The 23,802-nt window shown below is 43.6% G+C and overlaps 1 protein-coding gene across 2 annotated transcripts; it reads right to left on the minus strand.

Annotated features, from left to right (window-relative positions):
• Nucleotides 1-4,827: 4,827 nt before the first annotated feature.
• LOC310958742 (derlin-2) lies at nt 4,828-23,516 on the minus strand. 2 transcript variants are annotated; one of them, XM_083929824.1, is made up of 7 exons: nt 23,389-23,516; nt 20,672-20,737; nt 20,310-20,383; nt 19,977-20,070; nt 16,006-16,201; nt 15,821-15,911; nt 4,828-6,489 (listed from the first exon to the last, which is right to left on the minus strand). In XM_083929824.1, the coding sequence occupies exons 1-7, from the start codon at nt 23,479-23,481 to the stop codon at nt 6,384-6,386; spliced, it is 720 nt and encodes a 239-aa protein (XP_083785950.1). In that variant the 5' UTR covers nt 23,482-23,516; the 3' UTR covers nt 4,828-6,383. The 2 variants fall into 2 exon arrangements, with proteins under 2 accessions (XP_083785950.1, XP_083785949.1); XM_083929823.1 differs by having other exon boundaries at nt 15,821-16,201.
• Nucleotides 23,517-23,802: the final 286 nt, after the last annotated feature.

Here is a 23,802-nt window from a genome sequence, read left to right on the forward strand (position 1 = left end):
AGCCTTAATCCAGATCTAACACCAGAAGGACATGTACTTGGCATTCAGTGGTCGATAGAAAATTACACCTTTAGTTTCAACATTGATGCAAAGGACCACTCCCCAACTCGCTGTGGTCTCCTGTCCGTTGTCGCCTCTCTGTATGACCCACTGGGGTTTGTTGCCCCCTTCACCCTGAGTGGAAAGTGCAATCCTGCAGGAGCTGTGTTGCAGAGGCAACGGTTGGGACGACCCACTTCCTGAGAGCCTGCACCAACGGTGGGAGGAGTGGAAGAATGGTCTGCAAAAGCTAAAGGAAGTCACCATACCCAGGTGCTACCACCCTCAAGACTTCGGCAACATTGTCCGGGTGGAACTGCACCATTTCTCAGACGCTAGTAATATAGGATACGGTGCATGTTCCTACCTAAGGTACAAAAATGACAAAGACAAAGTCTATTGTAGTCTTGTAATGGCCAAAGCAAGGGTTGCACCTACTAAGGTCGTAAGTATCCCAAGACTGGAACTCTCCGCAGCCAGCACTTCAGCTAGGATGAGTGTGATGCTGAAGACCGAACTTGAGATGAAAATTGATGAGGAATTCTTTTGGACTGACTCTCAGGTAGTGCTTGCGTACATCAACAATGAAGCACAAAGGTGTCATGTGTTTGTTGCAAACCGTGTTCAACTGATAAGAGGGAATACAGATCCAAGACAGTGGCACTATGTTGATACAGCACAAAACCCAGCTGACCATGCCTCCCGAGGTCTTCATGCAGTAGACATCTCCTCAGCGGGTTCGTTATCAGGACCCAACTTTTTATGGGAACAAGAGGTGTTTCTAACACCTAGCCCTCCAACAGAGCTGCTTGTTTACATTCTAAGCCGCCTGAGCCGGTTTTCCACCTGGATCATGCTGGTTAAAGTGTTTGCCAGAATCAAGGGACTAGGGTCCAAGATAGAACATCGCAGCGACCTTGTGACTGTCGCAGAACGTAAGGAAGCTGCCGAGGTGGTGATTAAGCTTGTCCAGCAGGAGGCCTTCCCTCAAGAGCTAAGGTTACTGCAAAGAGGTTCCCGAATGGACAGTCTTCCAAGCTCAAGTGCTCTTCTCCCTCTCAACCCCATTCTGGAAGGAGGACTTCTTTGCATTGGTTGAAGACTGAAAAGGTCAACCCTCAGTCAAGAACTAAAGCAGCCTATCATTCTCCCAAAAGACAGCCACATTACCAAGATAATTATGTCCCACTACCATGTCCAGATTTGTCATCAGGGCCGAAGTCAAACCCTAATGGAACTCAGAGCAAATGGATTTTGGGACATTGGTGGGAGCAAATCTGTTGCCGCGTCGATACACAGATGTGTGCAATGCCGTAAGCTCAGACGGCCAGCTTAGGAGCAACAAATGGCTGAACTCCCCAGGGAACGCACTGAAATCTCAGCCCCTTTTTCATTCTGTGGAATGGACTGCTGCTTTTTTTTGGAATGGACTGCTGCTTTTTTTCAGAAGGGACAGACGGTCTAGTTCGCAGAGTCAAAGTACAAGTTGGAGAGCGGAAACTAACCAAGAAACAGGACCATCGCTTTAATCCCTCAACCATTGAACGGCCTATCCAGAAGCTGGTGCTCCTCCTCGAATGCGAATAATCGGCTGTCAATCCAGGTATACTTGCATCAGACATGTCAGGCTAATTGTATTCTTAAGGAAACCTATGCCAATTTTGTATGTGTACCTTTATGTTAAGTATGGCCATTTATGGTCTAGAAATCGTGTATGATTCTGTTTATTTACCCTTTGTGAGTTCATTCATCATAACACGATTTGGTGGGAGTGTAAGTGACAAGCTTCTTCATTATTCACGTTCCTTCATTGTAGCCCCGGAACCTGTATAGCTACCTTTGTTATTCAGGTTTGTTCATTGTGTAGGTGCAACCGGCACCCAAACATGATTGTTCATTTCTGGATTAACGTGAACTTTCAGTTTTATTATGAGAAGGCCCCGGCCTGCTCAGGCCAAAGGGACGACTAGGCCCAAAGCCTGGCTGCCTTTGTCTCTGAAACAGAAGCCTTCTCCCCCACAAATCACACCCAGGTGTGATTCTCCAAGGGACCCCCAAACTGTTCATTGGCTGACTTGACCTCTGGCGATGACATCACCAGGGCCTATATAAAGTGTAGCACATAACCTGCACTTCCTCTTTCTCCCGGATCCCTCTCCCCCGGATCTCTCTCTGCCTCTCTTCCTTCGCACTCAACTCGACACGCTCCTGGGGATCCAGGAGACCAGCTTCCCGCTGTCCCCTCGGCCCTGGACCTGGCCTATGGCGTAGGCTCACCACGAAGGTTAACCAACGGGTTATCCTCAACTGAGCACAACAAAGAGCAATCTGTTTCCTCTTTTGCCTAAGAGCAACGACTAAGACAAGAACCTTTCTTCAACCAGCTTCCTTTCTTCAACCAGCCACTGACATCAAGCAACGCAAAACACCTCCGTTCTCATGGACTGGTAACTAATCACCAACTGGGCATTACTACATGTTATAGGACTATATGAACGGCTAGATACAATTGTATCTTTGTCATAAGAACTAAGAACTGAGATTTCAAGCTGTGGGCCTTTGTGTAACTTAAATGTTCATACCTTCTCTACAGGGGTCCAAGCCCCCACCTCTCCTCTTTGTCTCTCTCTCTCTCACACACACACACACACACACACATACACCCACACACACATTTGCTGTTAGCTTTAGTTAGTTTATTGTGTTTTGTTTGTTGCATTTATTAATTTGTTAATAAATGTTTGTGTTTACCGTATGTCTGTTTATTTAATATTACACAAAGATGAATGAGCCAGCCTCTACTAAGAAAAGAACTTCTAAATCCTTCAACTAATTAAACTATTACATTTATCGGTGTTCAACCCTTAATTAGTTGTCACTCTGTCTATGACGGTGGTGCCCCGAGGAACTCTGGTTTGACTAGAGTAATTTTTATTATTATCTTGGTGATAACTAATATTTACTTGATTAACGATAAGTTTATTGAGAATACTCAATCTCACAATCTGAACGTGAGTCAAGCCCCTACATTTGATTGGTTCTCCGTGTGAATTTTTTAATAAATTAAAGTTATTAATTTTTAGTAATTTTTCTTTATGAATTTTCTTTATCAAATATTTCATTTGATAGTCACACTTTTGATCCAATTAAACCTAAAGTACCTACAATTGTAACCCCCGGACCCTGTATAGATAGCTCCCTTGTTTATGTTTCGTCACTGTAAGCCCGGGAAAGCGCTAGTCGGCAACCTTTCATTCTACCGGCTTTTCACATCTCCTGAACATCTGTTGTAAAGTAAGTTAGAACATGCACTATCATCTTAATTGTGATTACTCTTCATTTGTACATTTAGTACTTACTTATACTCCGTGTTTTGTACATAATTAGTCTTACCTGAGCTGTATTTGTGTGCCATTTGTTCGTACTTTAAAGAGTCCATCAAGCTAGCGGCACGTTGATTGCACCCTCGGTGAGCGGAGTGAGGTGTGTATCTTGAATATTGTCTGTGTGTAAATTGAAGACAAACGTGTGTTAACTAAGCTTAATTTAATTATTGTTGTCACATATGTTTATTATTTTGAATTAGTTTAAGTAAGTATGTGTAGTGTATAGGTAAATTTAGATGCACTGTGAAATGAGATTGTCATATTTGTGTCATGTGAAAGTGTTAACTAAGTTCATTCTGTGCTTATTTTTAGTTTCATGGTGCTACGGAAAATAAAGAAAATTGCACCTGTCGAGACTTTCTGCCATTAAAAACATCGAGGGCTGCTACAATCACTTTATATCATCACTACGTCACTTTATTTAGTTGTACTGTAACTTACAACAGTAAGAAATGCTGCAACACTTTACTGTACTTTACTGTAACTTAGTTCTGTAAGAAATGCTGCTACATTTTTAACACTGTTATCACTTATCGCTCCTTATCACTTATTTAGTTTGTACTTATCTTATTTCAATATGCTGCTAAACTGCACGGTGCGTATTGTTGTATATTATATTTACCTACCCTTAACCACAATGTCTGTTACATTTAGTTATTGTTTGATTATATTATGTTAGCTAATTGTCACTCTGATCCTTTCCCACCTTTGTATTGAAATTGTTGCACAATAATTTCCCTTGGGATAAGTAAAGCTTCTTGAATCTTGAATGTGTCAAGAGTTGGTTCAGTCAGTACCCTCCTCTCTCCCTTTTGTTTGAGTTTGTCTCCCTCTGTCTGTTTTTCCCTGCATGTGTCTCCCCTTGGTGTTTTGGTTTGTCCAGGTACTATTAACTGTAACACAAAAAACTAGGACTACACACATTCCAATACTCATCTCAGCCCGCTCAACAAGTCACAGATTATCGGCAGTTTCAGTTGTGAACAGCAGTCAATGCGTCGACAAAACAATGACCCACCCGTTTCCGCTCTAGGTGGCTCAAATCCTGCATAGAGGTTATGTGTTTGAATGCATGTGCATACATGGTCACAGTTATTGCAAATTGGAGCTTGTTTCTTGATCCAAAAGATTCATAACTCACCAACCTTAATTTCACATAAGCCTCACCACATCTCATAATTTCTTTTATCCCTTCTCAAGAGTAGGGATGGATTTTATTGATACCAATGCCGATTCTGTTTATCGATCTGATTCTTTATCGATTCTTTGTTGATTCCTGATCAAGTTTCTGCGTGGAAAAAAAAGTCAGCCTACACAGGTTTTTAGCATCAACACCACTTTTTTATTATCTTTGAGTGAACACAATGTAGATGAAATAAGAGAATATTTCCACAGCATCTGTTTTTATCTGCTAAGCCTGCCTGAGCGGTGCTAATGTTATTATAACGCCACTCTTATTGACCATTTCTTCCTCTCCAACATGACCTCCTCTTCTAAGAAGTTTTCAACAATGTAGAATCATGAGTTTTGGTAATTGTTTTGCAATGACCTGTTACAAAAACATGCCAGTACTGGTAAAAGGAATTGATAAGCTCAGGGTATACGATTCCAGGTTTTGATTCCAATTTGTTACAGGTTCTTGATTCCCATCCCTACTCAAGAGCAGCAAACATAGGCCAAACATTCTTCACCAGGATTAAGAATATATTTCCCACATGCTGCTGGCCAGTAAATCAGATCACATGGGTAACACATAAAAAAAAATCTAAATGTGTGTAAAATCTAATAAATAAGCCAAAAGTATTGTCACATACAAATAATAGACAAGACTCATCCGCCCTGTTTATGACATACAGTACCTATATGTATCTCATTTAAGGCTGTTTGTGTCATGAAATTAAAAAAAGACTACAGCTGTGAAAATGGATGAGAAGCTGAAGTTGAGTACACAGTACTAACCTTGATATTTGTATATTACCATGACCTGCTGTGTACAGAGCATGAAGTTACAAAATCCTTTCCACAGACAATGATATTTGTATACATAGGCATCATTTACGTGGGGGGAATGTCCCCACTACTTTTTGAAAGGGCAAATTTTGTCCCCCTTCCCTACCACTTTTTATCAGTATAATTTGTCAAAAATGTTCTAAAAATAACATGTGAAAATGATGACGATTCACAATTTATTGATTATCGGTGATGAGTTGCGTTACTTACATTCCCATGGACATGTGACCATGGATAGCGGCAGCGTGAAAGAAGGACAGAAGAGATGTTGAAGTTAGCTTAAACTTGCTAAAGAAAAACAATATAGATATAAGGATGTGCAACTTTGGAAAACTGGACCAAAGTTTGGATCAGAATGGTGAGTGATGTTTCAACAATCTTATGGGTGACACAACAGCAACATGGTGAAATAGTGTCCCCATCACTTTTCAAAACACACATCTAATTTATTGAGGCCTCTTTGGTTTTAAGCAATACTGCTACAGTTCAAATAGATGAAACCAAAACTTAATTTGCCACACATTTATTTTTTTAAAAAGTGAAATGAGAAAAAAAAAAAACACTGACCATCTGAATAAACATTTTGCCATTTCACTGCTGACATTTTCTTCTTTCAGTGACAGTTGTTTTAAATCAATATTTTTCTTTTTAGATGAAGACAAACATCTCCAGAGCCCAAAGGCTCACCAACCAGGTTCCATCTGAAGCTTGTGTTCTCTCAAATAGTCTTAGAGCAACAATCTTGCATCAAGAAGAGTTTCTGGAGATGACTTGGGCCCATACACAAAGACAACAGACGGTTATCTCCAAACCAGCTCTGGTAGTTTGGCAATCTTCATCCAGAACTAAACAAACAAGTCGAAAGCAAAGACCATGTTTGTCCCCTTTATCTCTCTGAGGGAATGTCCTTAGAAGTGACCTGACCATCAGGGACAATCTGGGGCATATTTAACCTCCAAGGCGCTGTCCCTCTCCCCAGGCAAATCCTCCCGGGCGCTCCTCAGGCAGGGGATTGTAGTTGGCATCTTCCTCTGGTGTGTCAAACAGCATCTTTCTGTGGGAGACACACAGGAGGAGGATGAGGGATTTTCTAAATGGGGGCACATTGTCAGACTTTGAAAACCCCTGATCCAGGGCAGCTGTCAAGCCAAAATATATACTCATACACAAAATCTCATTGGCAGATGGCTAAGACATTTCCATAGCAGGTTCAGGCACCCCAGAGGATTGACCACCAAGAGAAAAAACTTGAATTAGCATCTTATGGTTGTATGCCCTTGCCTAGTAGTCAAGCTGGAGTTCACATCCAAACTGTCCAGATCATAGACTATAAAGACGGATGATGCAGCTCAAATTTCTCCCACCATACAAAAGTGAAGCCAAAATATCCCAGATACAGGGCTGTAATTTTGGAGCCAGGGGCTAAATCCAAATGTCCACCCTCTGACTTGCGCAATGAGCCCTTGTGGACTTAAGTACGTACTGGGGACGTGTTAATTGGCATAACACTGCAAAGCTTTTATAGGATATACTGCAATGACAAAATACATTTTGATTATCTCTTTGGTTTATTCTTCTACATACAATGGAGATCAAAATTAAAGAACAAATTATAAATACTTTCTGAAATAATTCTGAAATACTGATATTTGTTATTGTTCAGAATTCAGATCCCTTTACTAAATTTTTGGACATAGCCTATTTATCTGGCAGCTCTCCTGGTTACTTTTCTTTTTAAAGATTATTTTTTGTCAGTTTTTCAAGCACTATATAGAACAGACTGGAAATGGGATGAGAAAAGAGAGGGGTAGACATGCAGCAAAGGGCCGCAGGTCGGAATCAAACCCACGCTGCCTCAAGGACCTTCAGCCTCTTTACATGGGGTGACTGCTCTTAACACTGAGCCTCCGGCCGCTCTCTCCTGGTTACTTTGCAAGATGGCGAGCTGCTCTAAGGTGACTGAAACCCTGAGACAATAGGTTGTTCAGATGAAGGCCAAAGGGACGACCCTCTCAGCCATCAGAGAGAGGTTGGGCGTTCACAGTCTGGGATTTCCAGAATAGGACACAGATTCATTTAAGTACCTCAAAAAGGCCGGTCGTCCACGTAAAACAAGTGCACGAGAGGACAGGATTATGAGAAGGCTCTCAATGGGGAATCAGTTCAACACTACAGCTGGAGTTGATCGCCAGTTTTGGGCTGAACAGGGCAAAGATCTATCTCTGCTCACAGTGTCTCATCGTTTAAAGACTTTTTGGAGTGAAAGCCCACTCTGCAGTGACCAAACCTCATCAGCAGAAAGAATAAAAAGGCCAGACTTGCCTTTGCTGAGGAGCATGTTGTGTGGACAGAGGAGAACTGGTCCAGGGTGACTTCAGTGATGAGAGGACGTTCAGTTTAATTGGGTCTGATGGAAACATTATGTTGGGCGTAGGACTGGGGAAAGACTGAACCCAAAGTGTGTAAAGAAGTCAGTTCAATTTGGAGGAGGCAGTGTCATGGATTGGGGGATGTTTTCTGCAGCAGAAGTTGGGCCTCTTGTACAGCTACATGGCAGGGTGAATGAAATTGTTAATGTGAACCTCCTTCACCAACATACAAAACCTCCACTGCAAATGTCTCCCAATCAGCTGCAAAAAATCATGCAAGACAATGCCCCCTGTCACACTAAAACAGGTTCAGCAGTTCCTTTAAGCTAAGAATATTGAAACAATGAAATGTCCAGAGTCCAGATCTAAACCCCATAGAGAATCTCTGGAAAATCCTTGGCAACAAAGTAATGTCTAAGAAATTGTGGAAGATACTAAGTCAGAAAGGACCCAGATCAATCCAGAGCAGTGTAAGAAACTCCCTTTTAATATAGGGTTTGTTTTACACATTCATCATATGTTAATTAGATTTATTTTATTCGGCAATTGGACTGCAATGGATTGTGGGTATTAAAATCAGTGAAGTCTCCACCCCAAGCGGACTCTCTAAGTCTACAGAAAGTCAGCTTGTGGATTGGATGAATTGTAGATTTGGATAGCCCTCTGCACTCAGCCCGCAAAGACATTTAGATAAAGCCAGTCTTCGCAGTAGGGATCAGGTGGTGGAGTGATGATGACCCTTAACCCCATTGTCATAGTATCAAATAATTCAAAACTTTACTTGAGGTGTACATTGAGTTTTTTGTTTGGCCCATGTCCCATCGGCTAACATGGCGGGGGCAGGGCTGATGACTTATACGGCAGTCAGCCACCAGGGGACGATCCATATATTTTGGCCTCCTTTTCAGGGAGCTGACCACCCTTAAATCCAGTCTATGGCCCAGACTTACATAGGCTATGTCCACACTTCAGTTCCAAGTAACCTGAATCAGATTTTTTTTGCTCATATGTGACCAATATCTGATTTGCTTTTGACAGTGTGAGCAGCACAAATCTCATTGAATCTGACATTTTCCAATCAGAATTAGGCAGGTAACATTTAATGCGACTTTGACGTCATTCTGACCCATGCTGCTCTGTTTGTAAATGAATGACAAATAAAGTTGATTGAAATAAAAAAAACTGTGCCACAGGAGGAAGTTTTAGACTTCATCAGTATTTGGGGTGACACTTCGGCGCAAGCTATGCACTGTTTTTAGCATTAAGCCATAAAGTCCTACAATACCGGTTGCCATTGCCATGTTCGCTTTCATAAACACCTCTGTGGGGTAATGTCATCAATGATCAACTGAGCATGCGGGTCACTTTAGGAGCGTGAGCTGTTCACATAGCAATCCGTAGACATTATTTTCGTTACAAAACTCCAGATATGCAAACAACAAATATTATACAGACTAAACATATATGAGAAAAAAACTCAAATTTAAATTTACAGAAATGAATATTTACAGAAGTAAATTTATACAAGATCAAAGCTTGTATGTTGTTGAGTCTGAATTACAGAGGAGATGACAGACTCTCCAAGGGATGCATTGTATATTTTAATGACCACAGGCAGGAAAGATTTCCTGTGGTGCATCTGGGTGTGAGGAGTCTGTTGGTGTCTGCGACCTTCAGCCCACTGCCCCAGCATGTGACGGCGAAGAAGATCGCACTGGCCACAACAGACTCCAGCATTGTCCGGCAGATGTTAGGACCTCAGCCTGTTCAGGAAGAAGACTTGACTTCGGCCCTTTTTGTAGACGGCCTCTGCATTTCTACTCCGGCTCAACTTATTATCGAAGTACACCCCCAGGTACTTATACTCCTCTACAGTGTCCACAGGGACCCCCTGGATGGAGACAGGGGTCACAGGTGTTTTCACCCTCCTCAGGTCCACTACGAGCTCCTTTGTTTCAGTCACGTTTAGCTGCAGATGATTCAGCCCACAACAGTCCTGTATTCACTTTCATCCCCTTTTCCGATGCAGCCAACTATTGCGGAGTCATCAGAAAACTTATGAAGGTGGCCGGACTCAGTGCAATAGTTGAAGTCTGAGGTGAAGAGGGTGAAGAGAAAGGGAGAGAAGACAGTTCCCTGTGGGGCCCCAGTGTTGCCAGTCAGACACATAGTTCTGGAGGCGTACTGTGTGTCTCTGGTCTGCCCATCAGGTAATCCACTATCTAGGACATGATGGGGGCCTCCATCTACATCGCAGCCATCTTCTCACAGCAGAACCGGCTGGATGGTGTTGAATGCATTGGAGAAGTCAAAGAACATGACTCTCACAGTGCTCGCAGGCTTGTCCAGATGACTGTAGACTCTGCTCAGCAGGTAGGTGATGCAGTCCTCAACTCCCAGGCTGGGCTGGTAGGCGAACTGTAGTGGATCAGTGAAGGGCCTGACCATTGATCTTATCTGCTCCAGGACGAGTCTCTCCATGGTCTTCATGATGTGGGATGTCAGGGCTCAGGCTGAGGACTTGACTCAGTACTCCACACAGCTGGGGGGCACAGGCTTTAAGCGTGCACTCACACTGTCCATCCGTACCGCGCCCAGACAGGTTTTACGGGGAGCCTAGTTCGTTTGACCAGTGTGAGTGCAACCGCACCGCGCCTAACTGCGGCCAGCTTGAAGGCCACAGAGCGTTTGGGAGAGGTGGGCATTTGTAAGCTTGTTTTACACATGTACGAGCATGAGCGTGAGCACGTGCACGAGGCCTACAGCGGCTCTGGCGTCATTTTGTGTGCCTGTTCGGACATAGAATTTAAAAAAAAAAAAGACGGACCATGCTCGGACATTTAACAACAACAACAATGGCGGCGAAAGGTTCACGTTGTTGTGATGCGGAGGTGGAGTGTTTACTGCAGATTTGGTCGGATGAAAATATTCAAAAACAGTCGGACAAGACGCACAAAAACTCAGAAGTCTATGGAAAGATTTGTAAACTAAGCGACGCATCGCGATGACGTCATCAATGCGTGTCACGTGTTACTGCGTGATGACCTATGGACAGGCAAGAAGCATTCGCCAAGGCCCAGGCAGTGTGAATACAAACGGGCCTGGCCAGCGAGGGAGGGGGGGGACAAGTACCCTAAAGCACGGGGCACGGTACAGAAGGACAGTGTGAGTGTGCCCTGAGGTCATTAAGTTGTGGAGGACATGATATTGACCAGGGGGGAGGGGTGGAATATGTAGATGTGAAGTGAGGTATGAAGTGAGGTGGTGAGGGGAAGGTAAGGAGGAGGAGTAGGGGGAGGTAAAATGACAGTCGTTGAAGGGCAGCCAGCAGCATAGTCATGTGGGGGATGGGCTGCTGTATCAAACCTATTGAAAAATAGGTTGAGAATGTTGGCCTGGTCCACACGGTCCTCCAACCCTGTGCTACCAGTCTTCTGGAATCGGGTGATGGTTCTCATGCCACTCCACACATCCCTCATGTTGTTAGGCTTGAGTTTGTTGTCCAACTTTCTCCTAAAATTGTCTCCAGCCTCCCTGATTTTATGTCTAAGGACCCCTTTTTGCAATTAATAATCTATACTCATACATATCTGGACACTTATCTTCTTTTTGTGCAATAAATTTATCCACCACTTAAGTGCCATAATTTAATCTTGCTTCTCATTTCTGTCTTATACAGTCATACATATTATATCTTATACATTTCCTCTACATTTAACTTATCAGATTTAACTTTCCGTGAATTTTGTTTGACCTGTATTCTTACATCTACCTCATATATATTTGAAGAGTTTATTGCTTACTGTTTAATGTTTTTTTATACTTTCTGTATTTATTTAGCTAAGAGTTTATTGGTTATGCTTTACTGTACTTTTTGTACCTCCCTTGTGTCTTTTGTAAGCTGCTGGAATCTCAATTTCCTTGCGGGAGTCATCCCAAAGGATCAATAAAGAGAAGTCTACATCCCTTGCACTCTCCTCACTTCATCACGGTTGCCTTCTCTGAATGCTTTCTTCTTTTAATTCAGGATGACCTGAATCTCCTTGGTGATGCAAGGTTTGTTTTTAGACTGTGATGCACTCAGTGAGTCCATTGATGTCCTTCCCGTGCGGCTCACAAAGTGAAGGCCAGTCAGTCACTTCAAAGCAGCCCTGCAGTGTCTCATAAGCCTCCTCAGACCACCTCCTCACAGTCCTTGTGGTCGTCGGCTTTCTCTTCACCAGAGGAACATAGTTGAGTTTGAGGTGAACCAGATTGTGACTTGACCTGCCCAGAGGGCGGAGAGAAGAGGAGATCTATGCATCCTTAATGTTAGCATACATCAGGCCCAGAGTCCTCTCCTCCCTTGTAGGGCAGCTCACGTACTGTTGGAAGGTTGGCAGAACTCTATCCAAGGTGACGTGGTTAAAGTCTCTCGATATGAGGATAAGGGCATTGCGGTGTTGAGTGTGGAGCCTGGAGATGGTGGTGTGTGTGATGCAGCATGCAGATGTCAGCTTTGAAGAGGGAGGGAAGTACAGAACAACAGTAATGAAATGCGGGATCTCTCTAGGCAGATGGTATGGACGGAGTTCAACAGCCAGCAGTTCAATATCCGGGCAACAGAGCTGTTCTTTAATGGTTATATGACCAGGATTACACCATCTGCTGTTTACTAGAATGGCAAGCCCCTGTGCTTTCCGCTTACCGCTCTCGGTGCAATCTTGGTCAGCCCGAATGTTGTGGAAGCCAACCGCGGAGACGTTCTGCTACGTAATGTCCCTGCGAGCCATGTCTCCGTGAAACAAAAGCTATCTCAGGACACTTTACAAAGTAGGTATAGACCACACTCTATGACTTATTTATGATTTACTTTGACCCAACAATTCCCCCTTCGAGTACGGTGGCAACGAAAACCTTCTCTATAACAGGCAGGACGTTGGACAGAGCCAGCTCTATGGAGGACGGCCATCTGGTATGACAGGTTGGGGAGGAAGAAAGGAAGAGAGAAAGAGAGAAAAGACGGACAGATGGACAGAGAGAGACAGACACAAAGACAGAAAGACATACTTCCAGAGATGCAAGCACACTTCCAGAGATGCAAGCAACCACAAAAGTAACAGTGACTATAGTGATAGCTAAAGCAATGTGAATATGACTACGAAGTTATGGCAGTTAATACAGCAGAACCACAAGAAACACGCACAGCTAGACTCACAGAACATGTCAATGATGATAATTATGGTGGCAAACATGAAGTTGAGTTAGTAACATGCATTGATGAGACATGAACGATACAGACAGACAGGATCCCCCGGCAGACTAGGCATACAGCAGCATCATTAAGCCAAACAAAATTAGCTTAGGCCGTACATGCAGGCTCGGAGAGAAATTTAATGCCAATAACAACATAGCTAAGGGCTCGTAAGCCCTGGCTGTAAGCTTTATCAAAGAGGAAAGTTTAAAGTTTACTCTTAAATATGGGGACAATGTCTGCCTCCCGAATAACACTTGGGAGTTTGTTCCAGAGGAGAGGAGCTTGGTAGCTGAAGGCTCTGCCTCACCATTCTACTTTTGGAGACTCTGAGAATGCAGGGCTACTTCCTATTCTTAGAGCGCAGCGATCTAGTAGGGTAATACGGTACTATGAGTTCTTTAAGATACGATGGAGCCTGACCAATAAAAGCTTTGTAGGTAAGGAGAAGGATTTTCAATTCTAATCTAGATTTTACAGGTAGCCAGTGCAAAGAAGTTAATACAGGAGAAATGTGTTCTCCTCGATTTTTTTAAGTTAGTACTCAAGCTGCAGCATTTTGGACCAACTGGAGACTCTTAACAGACTTATTGGAGCAGCCTGATAATAAGGAGTTGCAATAGTCCACCTCGACCACTGCCTCGAGGAATATAAGTTTAATATGACTAGGACGAGTGGATTCATTTAGGCTAACATTCATGACACAGCCAGGTTTCAGTCAGACAGAGTAAATCAATATGGTTATCTGATATCAGATATTTTACTAATACAGCTTTAGATGGCAGGGATCTGATGTTTAAAAGTCCACATTTTATATCATGATTTTGTTGTATTATCCCAGATTTTGTTTTATTTGCATCCTGGTTTGCATGTTCTCCCCGTGTCTGCATGGGTTTTCTCTGGGTACTCCGGTTTCCTTCCAAAAGACATGCACGTGTTAGGTTAATTGATGACTCTAAATTGCCCGTAGGTTTGAATGGTTGTCTGTCTCTGTTCGTCTCTGTGCCCTGCGATAGACTGGCGTTCTGTCTAGGGTGTACCCCGCCTCGCACCCGATGTCAGCTGGGATCGGCTCCAGCCCCGACAACCCCCGGATGAAGATGAAGGAATGTATGGCTCCTCTTCTGTTCATTTTTGATTATTTACAGTGTTTGTATAGGATACTGAGCTGGAAAATGCTCCACAGGGAGCACAAAGAGGTGTGTAAGGCCGAGACCACAGCCGTTAGAAAGCCATAAAGTTGTCCACAAATAGAATACTTTTCCCCATGCAGTATACTTTAAGGGTTAGGGTTGCAGCCAGTATAGGCCAAAACGCAGGGGGGAAGCGGGCCAGAAATAATCAGTTGCTTCCATGTGTCAAGCAGGCGGTTCACCATAGATCTGAAGTCCTGCTTGAGGACCTTGGACTGGCGCTTCTTTAAATCGTTGGTACCGGCCAGCAGGTCCAGCGTGGAGGCCGAGCTGTGCTGTGAACACAGCTAGAGGGTGGAGGACTCAACCTCCCTGACGTGGGCTCCAGGGAGGCAGAAGGTCTGGCCGCCGTGTACCCTCACGTGCCTGACCATCGAGGTCCCGACAACCAGCCCGGAGGGAATGCGCTGTCGAGGGGATTGCATTAGCGAGGCGCCGGCTCCTAGGTCGGCGTAAACCACAACCGGCTGGATGGACGGAACCCAGGGGACGAGCTGTAGCACACACCCAGAGGAGGGAAATCCTGCAGGCTTAGGACGTCATACCTGTTATCCAGGGGTAGAGCAGGAGGGAGAGATGGTTGAGCCCCAGTGCCCCTGTTCACCACTGACAAGGGTTCACTCGGCTTGAGTGGAGTTGAGCTCACCAGAACCGGAGCCACCGCTCCGTCCTCCCTGATGGAGCATTGCCACTCCACGGGGCGAAGGCAGGAGGTGGGGGGTGCCGATGACTTGGGCTTGGCTCCCTGGTGGTGCCAGCTGGTGCCAGGGATCCGGTTGTGATGGAGCCCGTCCACGGCAGGGTGGTGTTGTGTGTGTCGGGGGCCGTCATCGTCAGGTCACCAGCGTCGGAAGCCCTAAAATGGGCGACGAGCTTCGCCTGGGTTGTGGCGACGGTGGGGAGATCCAGGAGGATTGTGTCTCTCTCTCTGAGCCAGCCTTCAGGCCAGAGATGTTCTCCCTCAGTTTTGAGAGGGTGGGGACACAGGACTTGCACTTGGCCATCATATTGCAGCCTGTGGTGGTTCCGTGTCCCTTGGTGACGGATTCCCAGGGAGGTGAGTTAAATTCTGGCCCTGGAGCCGAAATGTCCAGGGAGACCTTCTTCCCTCCTGGGCAGGCAGCCCACCTTACCAGTTGCTTTTAGATCCCACTGAGTTAAAAGAAGTTCTGTAAAACGTGGCGCCTCGCTAATGCAATCCGGCGTCACGACTTCCGTGTTTTACTTCTCCTGTGTGGTCAGAGGCAACCACAGGCCCGATGGTTAAAAGCTTCGGTCTATGTTTTGAAAAAATAAATACCATAATTCCAAATATAAAAACGATAAACTATGTTAAAAACAACATTTTCCGGAGCCGAAGTGGCGGGAAATCCAGCCTAATCTAGCGGCGCTGCGCATGCGTAGACGGAATGACTTCTGATGCAATCTTTTTATCCTGTTAGACACTTGTGTGAAATTAGAAGTAGTGAAGGAATTCTTCAGTTATTGTTAAATGTGTATTTTGTGAGGTCACATGGAAACATAATGCCTCTGGTTACAGCTTTCTGCCGGTGCGGAGGCATAAAAATGTTGGAAAAAGCTCACACTCACATGATCGATGGGGTCTTGAGCCACCTTCCACCACCTGGCTGGTTGGGGAACACATCCTCCAGAAAGAAGTACACATGGCCAACAGCAATACCTCAAGGTAAAAAAAGATTTGAACACAAGCAACATTGATGGTGTACACATCACACTTTGACTTAATAATGACTGCAGATGACAGTGATAGGTACCTAAAAGATCCACAATGATGGAATTGCCCAGTAGAAGTGAGAATCCCATAAGCACCCAGGGAAGGAAGGGTGCCTGGAAATTCAGCAGGCCAAAGAAATTCATGCGAACGTTTGGGTTTCGCCGACTCCACACGTACACCAGCATGATAGTGAAGGCTTGGCCCAGGAACACCAGACTCACAAAAGTGCCAAATATCTATAACCTTGTTAAAGAATGGGAAAGAAATTAAGTTTGGACAAACTGGCTATTGTGAGGACTGAACCTCACTGGTGCCAAACAAGGGCAACAAGGAGTCCACCATTACAGCTTTAACTCTGGAGGAAAGAAATTGATGAGACGAAGATGGATGGAGCCGAGTTGGATTTTAGTGAAACATTTGATATAATTTACCATAAAGTTGTTATTGAGTGAGTTCAAGTGTTATAGCTTTCAACCATCTGTTCAGTACATCAGTTGCAGCCGTCAAAATTCATCTTCCCACAGGAAATATACACTCACCAGCCACTTTATTAGGCATACCTGGTGCTCAAAGTGTCAGTGTGGTCTTATGCTGCTGTTACTTATCTGCTAGAAAGTAGGTTGTGTTGTGTGTTCACAGATGCTCTCTTGAATTCCTCTGTCGTAACCAGCCTGGCACAAGCAACCATGCCACGTTCAAAGTCACTGAATCACCTTTCTTCCCCATTCTGATGCTCAGTTTGAACTGCAGCAGATCGCCTTGACCATGTTTACATGCCTAAATGCATTGAGTTGCTGCCATGTGATTGGCTGATTAGAAATGTATGTTAACGAGCAGTTTGACAGGTGTACCTAATAAAGTGGCCGGTGAGTATACACAACGTGGTAGTTATTAAGGAGGTAAGTGGTGGTCAGTGAGCCATAAGTGGCATGCTGACTTTATGTGGCACACTGCAGTGGGCAGTGCCATACGCAGTTAGAAGAGACAATAGACTATATAAAAAATGGACGTAACCTCTCAGTCGAGGCCCGTTCTCTGAACTTGATCTAATCGTCCTCGCCTCTGGGAGTTGACACCTCCTCATTTCCTCTTACCAAAAAAGGGCATTAATGTTTATGCTCTTCTAAATTTCCTGTGTCTCTAGCAGAGATAACACCGGCTCTATGAGCCAAGTACAAGCAGCCAGTATTTATGATATATATTTTAAACTGATATTGAACACAGTACCATGCCCATAGACTGTAAAACAGTGACCCTCGCGGCCCGAATCCTCCCGGTGCTTCAGAATAGCATTTAGTGTATTAGTGTACGCTATATTGCACGTCATTGTGCAATTGCACCTATTATACCTGAGATGACGGAGTTAGCATGCTAATCCTGACAACTAGCCTCCGGGGAGAAGTGAGGGCCAGTGGCTAGCTGTCACTCAAGAGGCCGCGCCCCTAGCAATAAAATAAAAACTAGCCTGGTACAAACTGCTCTATTGTGCAAACTACTCCTAGTGGCCACTCGACAAACTGCAGCTTTTGGCACTTCCGTATTGGATCTACCAGGGAGTCGCTGTGGTGGGGGCTTGATCTCAATATACTAAAGTTAGCAAATTAATAGCAAACACAATTAACCGTATACCACTGCCTTTACATTAGATAAAACTATATATGTTATTAACTATAAGTTATTGCTCCTAGCTCCAAGTTATTGACACTGCGTCAGAGCCTCCTTGGTTCTGATTGGTAGTTTTTCTTTGTGCACGGTCAAATCAGATGCCATTAGGAGCACAATCAGAGGGCTCCCTGATCAGGCAGGAACAGCATATAGAGGTAGTGAGCCATGACTTTTATACATATCTCCTGTCTCATTGAGCTGTTAGGATATACTGATAGTTTCACCAAAATACTACGCACTACTTTGTGTTGACGACACTTCTGTTTCTCCTTGGTCAAGTAATCAAACTCCTTCACTGTATATCTACCTCGCATCCAGTTGAACAGTCCATTTAATCTGTAAACTCCAGCAAAGCAGTCACCAAATTAAAAGTCTGCTTCTCTCCTTCATGTCGCATATTAGCTGTTGCAGCTAAAAACATTATTATCCAGATTCAAGCAACTATCAGAAGAAAATCTATCCCTCTGTCTATTGATCTATAAAAGCAAGGAATGTCTGTCTGTCTATCAGTGTGTGGCTCAAATATCTCTGTAGATCAGGGTCCATATTCACTAAACATTTAATCTTAGCACTAAGAGTTCTCCTAAGGAGCACTAAAGGTTCTTAGTTCAGAGTCATTTCTTCAAACCTATTCCCAAAGCCTCTGAGACCAACTTTAACTAAGTAGTGGGGGGGACTCCTGAGCGAAGACCAGAGGGCGGGGTCGACCTTGTTGCTATGGATGCTATGGATGACTTCATGTTCATACCTTCTGTGCCTACAGTGATTGGCTGCGAGGGAATCCCTAAGTCCCTAAGTTAGCCTAACTTATTGGCATTTATCGTCTGGAGTAAAATCCTCCTCACCGACAGCTGAGAGACGCCAAGATCGTCTGCGTTGCACAGCTGCATTTTTCCCGTGGCCAAATGGAGAGTTGTACAAACTTTAATCTGCTGTGATATTGGGTGGTTTGTATTGGTTGGTGATGTGATGGCATCCCTGACCAACTCTACCACATTCATAATGCCATCTCTATTAAGGCTAAAAAAATAATAAAAAATGAAAAACTAGAATAGCAGGGTTGTAAAAGTGATTAGTATCCAGATGTCATTACTTTGTGGAGGAACCTTTTGCTTTAATTACAGCCATAAGTCTGTTTAGATTAGTCTCTACCAGCTTTGAGCACCTAGATTGGGGAATATTTCTCCATTCTTCCTGCAGAACTGTTGGAGTTCAGTCAAAATCTGTGGTGAGCGGTGATGGACTGCACTCTTCAAGTCCATCCAAAGATGTTCTGTAGGATTCAGGTCCGGGCTCTGACTGGGCCACTCTAGGACATTAACCTTCCTGTCCTTTAGCAACTCTGTTGCCACTGTTGTTTTTATGGAGGTGTGTTTTGGGTCATTGTCATGCCGGAAGGTGAACCACCTGCCCATTTTCAACTGTCTAACAGAGGGCTCCAGGTTTTCCTCAAGAATTTGGGTGTAGTTGGCAACATCTATTTTCCCTTCAATCCTGACCAATTGCCCAGTCCCTGCTGACCATACAGTATAACCTTTTGCCACATGGCATCAGAATCTTCAATATGGCATACTGTAAACAAGACTCAATGTGACATTTTTTCAGAGAGGCTTCTTTCTTTCCACCCTGTCATACATGTAGAACTTTGAAATTGTTGTCACATGCACAGATCAACCAACCTCTGCCATTAAGACTTGTAACTCCTTTAAGATCACCATGGGCCTCTTGGTAGCTTCCCTGATCAATCTTTTCCTGGCTCGGTCATCCAGTTTGGAGGGGAGCCGATCTAGGCCAGGTCTGGGCGGTGCCATATACCTTCCACTTCTGGACAATACTCTAAAGGGTACTCAGAGGGAGAGTTAAAGCCTTTGAAATGTTTTATTATTTAATTTAATTATTATTTGGCCGGTAAAAAATGTACTTGGCCGGTAGATTCTTTCATTTACTGGCCCCCTTGGCAGGTGAGCCAAAAAGTTAGTTTACAGCCCTGAAAAGGCACCAGATCGAAAAACTGAGCTGACTTGTGGCTGTAATTGATGTGCATCATTATTCCTGCAGGAAGATGCGTTGGGTTCTAAAAATAGAATTGGAAAACAGAGTACTCGATTGGCCCTCGAGGAATTGATGCGATCCCTTGATCTTGGATTTAACAACTCATGCCCACCCATAATATTGACGCATAACAACGGCAGCACACATAAAAGCATTTGTGGAACTTAGCAGCTGTAGCAGAGAGCTGTCAATAGAAGTAATAAATGAGTAACTGGTCATTGTCTTGTTAAAGACCTCATTATCTGTAGCCTATGTGAAAACATTTTTTGGATGAAACATTAATGGGAAGGATACAGTCATCAGAAGCCCACCAAAGAGGAACATGAAGACAAAGTCAGCCGTGCGTCCCCTGAAAGAGCCTTCCTCTAACATACGACAGTATCTGTACCTGAAAGCAACTGGTTAAGGAAATCTACAGAAATTCTGCCACAGCCATTTTACAGGTATCTTCATCACCACCTAAAGGCGTATTATATAGGATCATTTGTGTCATGGGTTTGACACTAGCATAATTTTAGTGTAAAGTTTCATCATCCCATGTCTGAAATCACAACAGCCTTCCCCTGCTGAACAGAAAGTATGCAAACACACTTCACATCCTAAATGAAACAGAACTGAGAAGGATACAGAAAAATCATATTGAACAGGAAATTGAAGCCAACTGGACCAAAAAAAAGGAAGTTGGTTATAAGTCGCCATACCTACAAAAAGAGGAAGAGAGAGAACATTCAGCTACACACACACACACACACACACACACACACACACACACACACACACACACACACACACACACACACACACACACACACACACACACACACACACACACACACACACACACACACACACACACACACACACACACACACACACACACACACACACACACACACACACACACACACACACACACACACACACACACACACACACACACACACACACACACACACACACACACACACACACACACACACACACCTCACCTGGTAATTCCTCAAGATCAAATCCGGATTGAAGTATAACTGAAATGGCGTAATGATTTCTAGTTGCTGTGAGAGACAATAAAACCAACATGTTAATAAAGATGATAACAACCATGACAATCAGTGTTGCGGCTACAATTTCTTTCAGCAGTTTGGATGTAAGGGTGGATCTCTCCCAGGTTGGGCGTAATTTTGCAGACTCCCTTCCTGATCAGCAAACTTTCTGTTGCTGCTCTCCCTCTCCCTGAACATAAAAAGCCATCATCAATGGTGCTCTGATCCTATGATTCGCCATAGCTGTACAAGAGGCCCAACTCCTGCAGCAGAAAACATCCCCAAACCATGACACTTCCTCCTCCAAATTGAACTGACTTCTTTACACACTTTGGGTTCAGTCTTTCCCCAGTCCTATGCTGAACATAATGTTTCCCATTACCGTACATTCACACGGTCAAGCGATGGAGGCGATGAAAGCGTCAAACTGCCATTCAAAATCAATGTAAATGACGCGATGACACGCGATGTCGCTTAGGGCGACGCGTTCTGAGTGATAAGAGCGATGCGATGAAGCGATGATACGTCCATCACTTCATCGCTTGTGTCGCTTGAAAAGTTCCAATTTTTCAACTTCAATCAGCGTTGAGATTGTGGTAAGCGTCATTGAAGTTCTCTGTGAAACATCCAGGGGCTCACCTGTTTGCATCAGATCCCTGTTAGCAATAGCATAATTTCCATTTAGCATAACAGAACAGTAGGCTGAGCTGGGGGTTAGCTTCAGTAAGCTAGCCGCCTTGGATGCTACCTGCGATAGACGCGAATGAAGCGATGATCAAAAATGTGACAAATATGAGCAAGCGACGTGTAACTTGCGTACCGGGCGATTTAAATCGCCTCCATCGCTTTGTTGTGAATGCACGGTTAGAGGTCGACCGATTAATCGTTTTGGCCAATTAGCCTGTGTCGATAGGAAGTTTTACAAACTATCTGAGCTTGGCTCAGATAGTGGCCAATGGCCGCAGCTATCTGTCTCTCTGAACACTGAGGGGCAGGGCCCCCGGACACACACCGACGGATAGACGCACACACGCACTCTGTCCACCCAACATGCTCCTCAGCAAAGGCAAGTCTGGCCTTTTTATTCTTTTTGCTGATGAGGTTTGGTCACTGCAGAGTGGGCAAAAAGTCTTAAACGATGAGACACCGTGTGCAGAGACAGATCCTTGTCCTGTTCAGCACTGAACTGGAGACCAACTTCAGCTGCAGTGTTGAACTGATTCCTCATTGAGAGTCTTCTCATAATCCTGTCCTCTGGTGCACTTGTATTACGTGGACGACCGGCCTTTTTGAGGGATTTAAATGAATCTGTGTCCTTTTAAAGTTTCAATATTCTTGAAGTCTGTGAACGCCCAACCTCTCTCTGATGGCTGAGAGGGTCGTCCCTTTGGCCTTCATCTGGACAACCGGCTGTCTCAGTGTTTCAGTCCCCTTAGAGCAGATCACCATCTTACAAAGTAACCAGGAGAGCTGCAGATAAATAGGGCGTGTCCAACAATAAAGTCAGTGTTCACCAGATCTGAAGGTGTTCTCTAATTTTGATCACTGCTTATTTTCCCCACAAAATAAAGGTTTTTGTTGAAGTGCCTTGGTTATATTTAAAAACATACTAGTGCAACAGTGGGATTGACAGTTAATATTCTATCAAATTCTGAACAACAAAAAATAACAATATTTCTGAATAAATCAAGTGCTCATACTTTGTTCTCTAACTTTGATCGCCTGTGTGTATATATGAAAGGCTTATAACATAACATTGTAATAGATTCATCTAATGTTGTCAAACAGTATAATGTAGTCAAAAAAGGTCCATCTTGACCAAAAGAAACATTAAAATAGACCTCATATATTAATACATCAATAATAATAGAAAAAAATAATCTATCTATCTATATATATATATATATATATATATATATATACAAAAAAAAAACTGTCTTGATGGCTTTTTTGATGTAAATGCCGAAAAACAACATGGGATTATTTTGCGTCGGAATTACACTCTAAGAATCATTTAATCGCTGACCTTGAAATGTCGAGAGATATACATCTATAGTAATACAAAATAAAACAATAATGAATAATCAGTACAATTATTTGTGGTACTACTTAAAACACTTCTTTGGATTTGAGTCCCACTGTTATTTATAGTTATCTATGGAAGCTACTTATCTAGATAGATACAATAACTGATAACGTCAGTTAAACATTAAATTCGTTTCTAATGATACCAAAAGTATTGGGTTATAATTATGTAGGACGAACATATACACAGGTCTGGTTTAGCCAGATTTGAATAGGAGTTCATTGTGTGTTGTCTCTAAAGAGAATAGCATAGTTATAATAACGTTTTACATTACAACAGCATTGCTGCAAACTGTAAAAGACACACAGCTGTCGCTCGTGAGCCTCCCGTATACTGCCACGCTACGGAAACCGCACCCGTGCCAGTTTAGTTCACTGGTTAAAATGAAGCCAAGATTCATAGGTAGCTGCAATTTCAGAATAGAACCTGGATAACAAGGTTCGGACACGTATACTTCTCACAGGTGCTACAGCTAAACGAGCTAGCAGAAAAATAACGACGTTACGTCAGCCATGTTAAACAGCACCAAGCTAACTTATGCCCTAGCCAACACAGTAAACACGTTAATACGTCTTACCACTGCAGCAGTTGTGAGTACACAGGCGGTTGTATATGCTCTGGTAACAACAGGAATCTGTAAGTACTCCTGTTGTAGTGTCTGATAAGCCATTTTGGACAGACTGAAAGCTTCCGGCACTTTCTTGACACGTCATTCTACATTCTACGTGTTGCGTTCAAGTACCTCCGACAAATTGAGAGTTTCTTCATCCGCTTCTTCTTCTTCATTTTTAGTGTTTTACGGCAGTTGGCATCCTACAAGTGCATTACTGCCTCCTTCTAGTCTTAGGCGTCGACTATAATTCTAACCCTTTACAGTCCAGTAAAAAGTCCAGTGTTTTCTCCCTAAATAACAAAACAACACAATACATGAGCATAAACCATACATAAACCATACAGTCAAACATCAATTTCCTCCTCCTGTCCCAGGCTT

The sequence above is a fragment of the Echiichthys vipera genome (genome assembly GCF_963691815.1).
Source record: "Echiichthys vipera genome assembly, chromosome: 16".
NCBI classification, from domain to species: Eukaryota; Metazoa; Chordata; class Actinopteri; order Perciformes; family Trachinidae; genus Echiichthys; species Echiichthys vipera.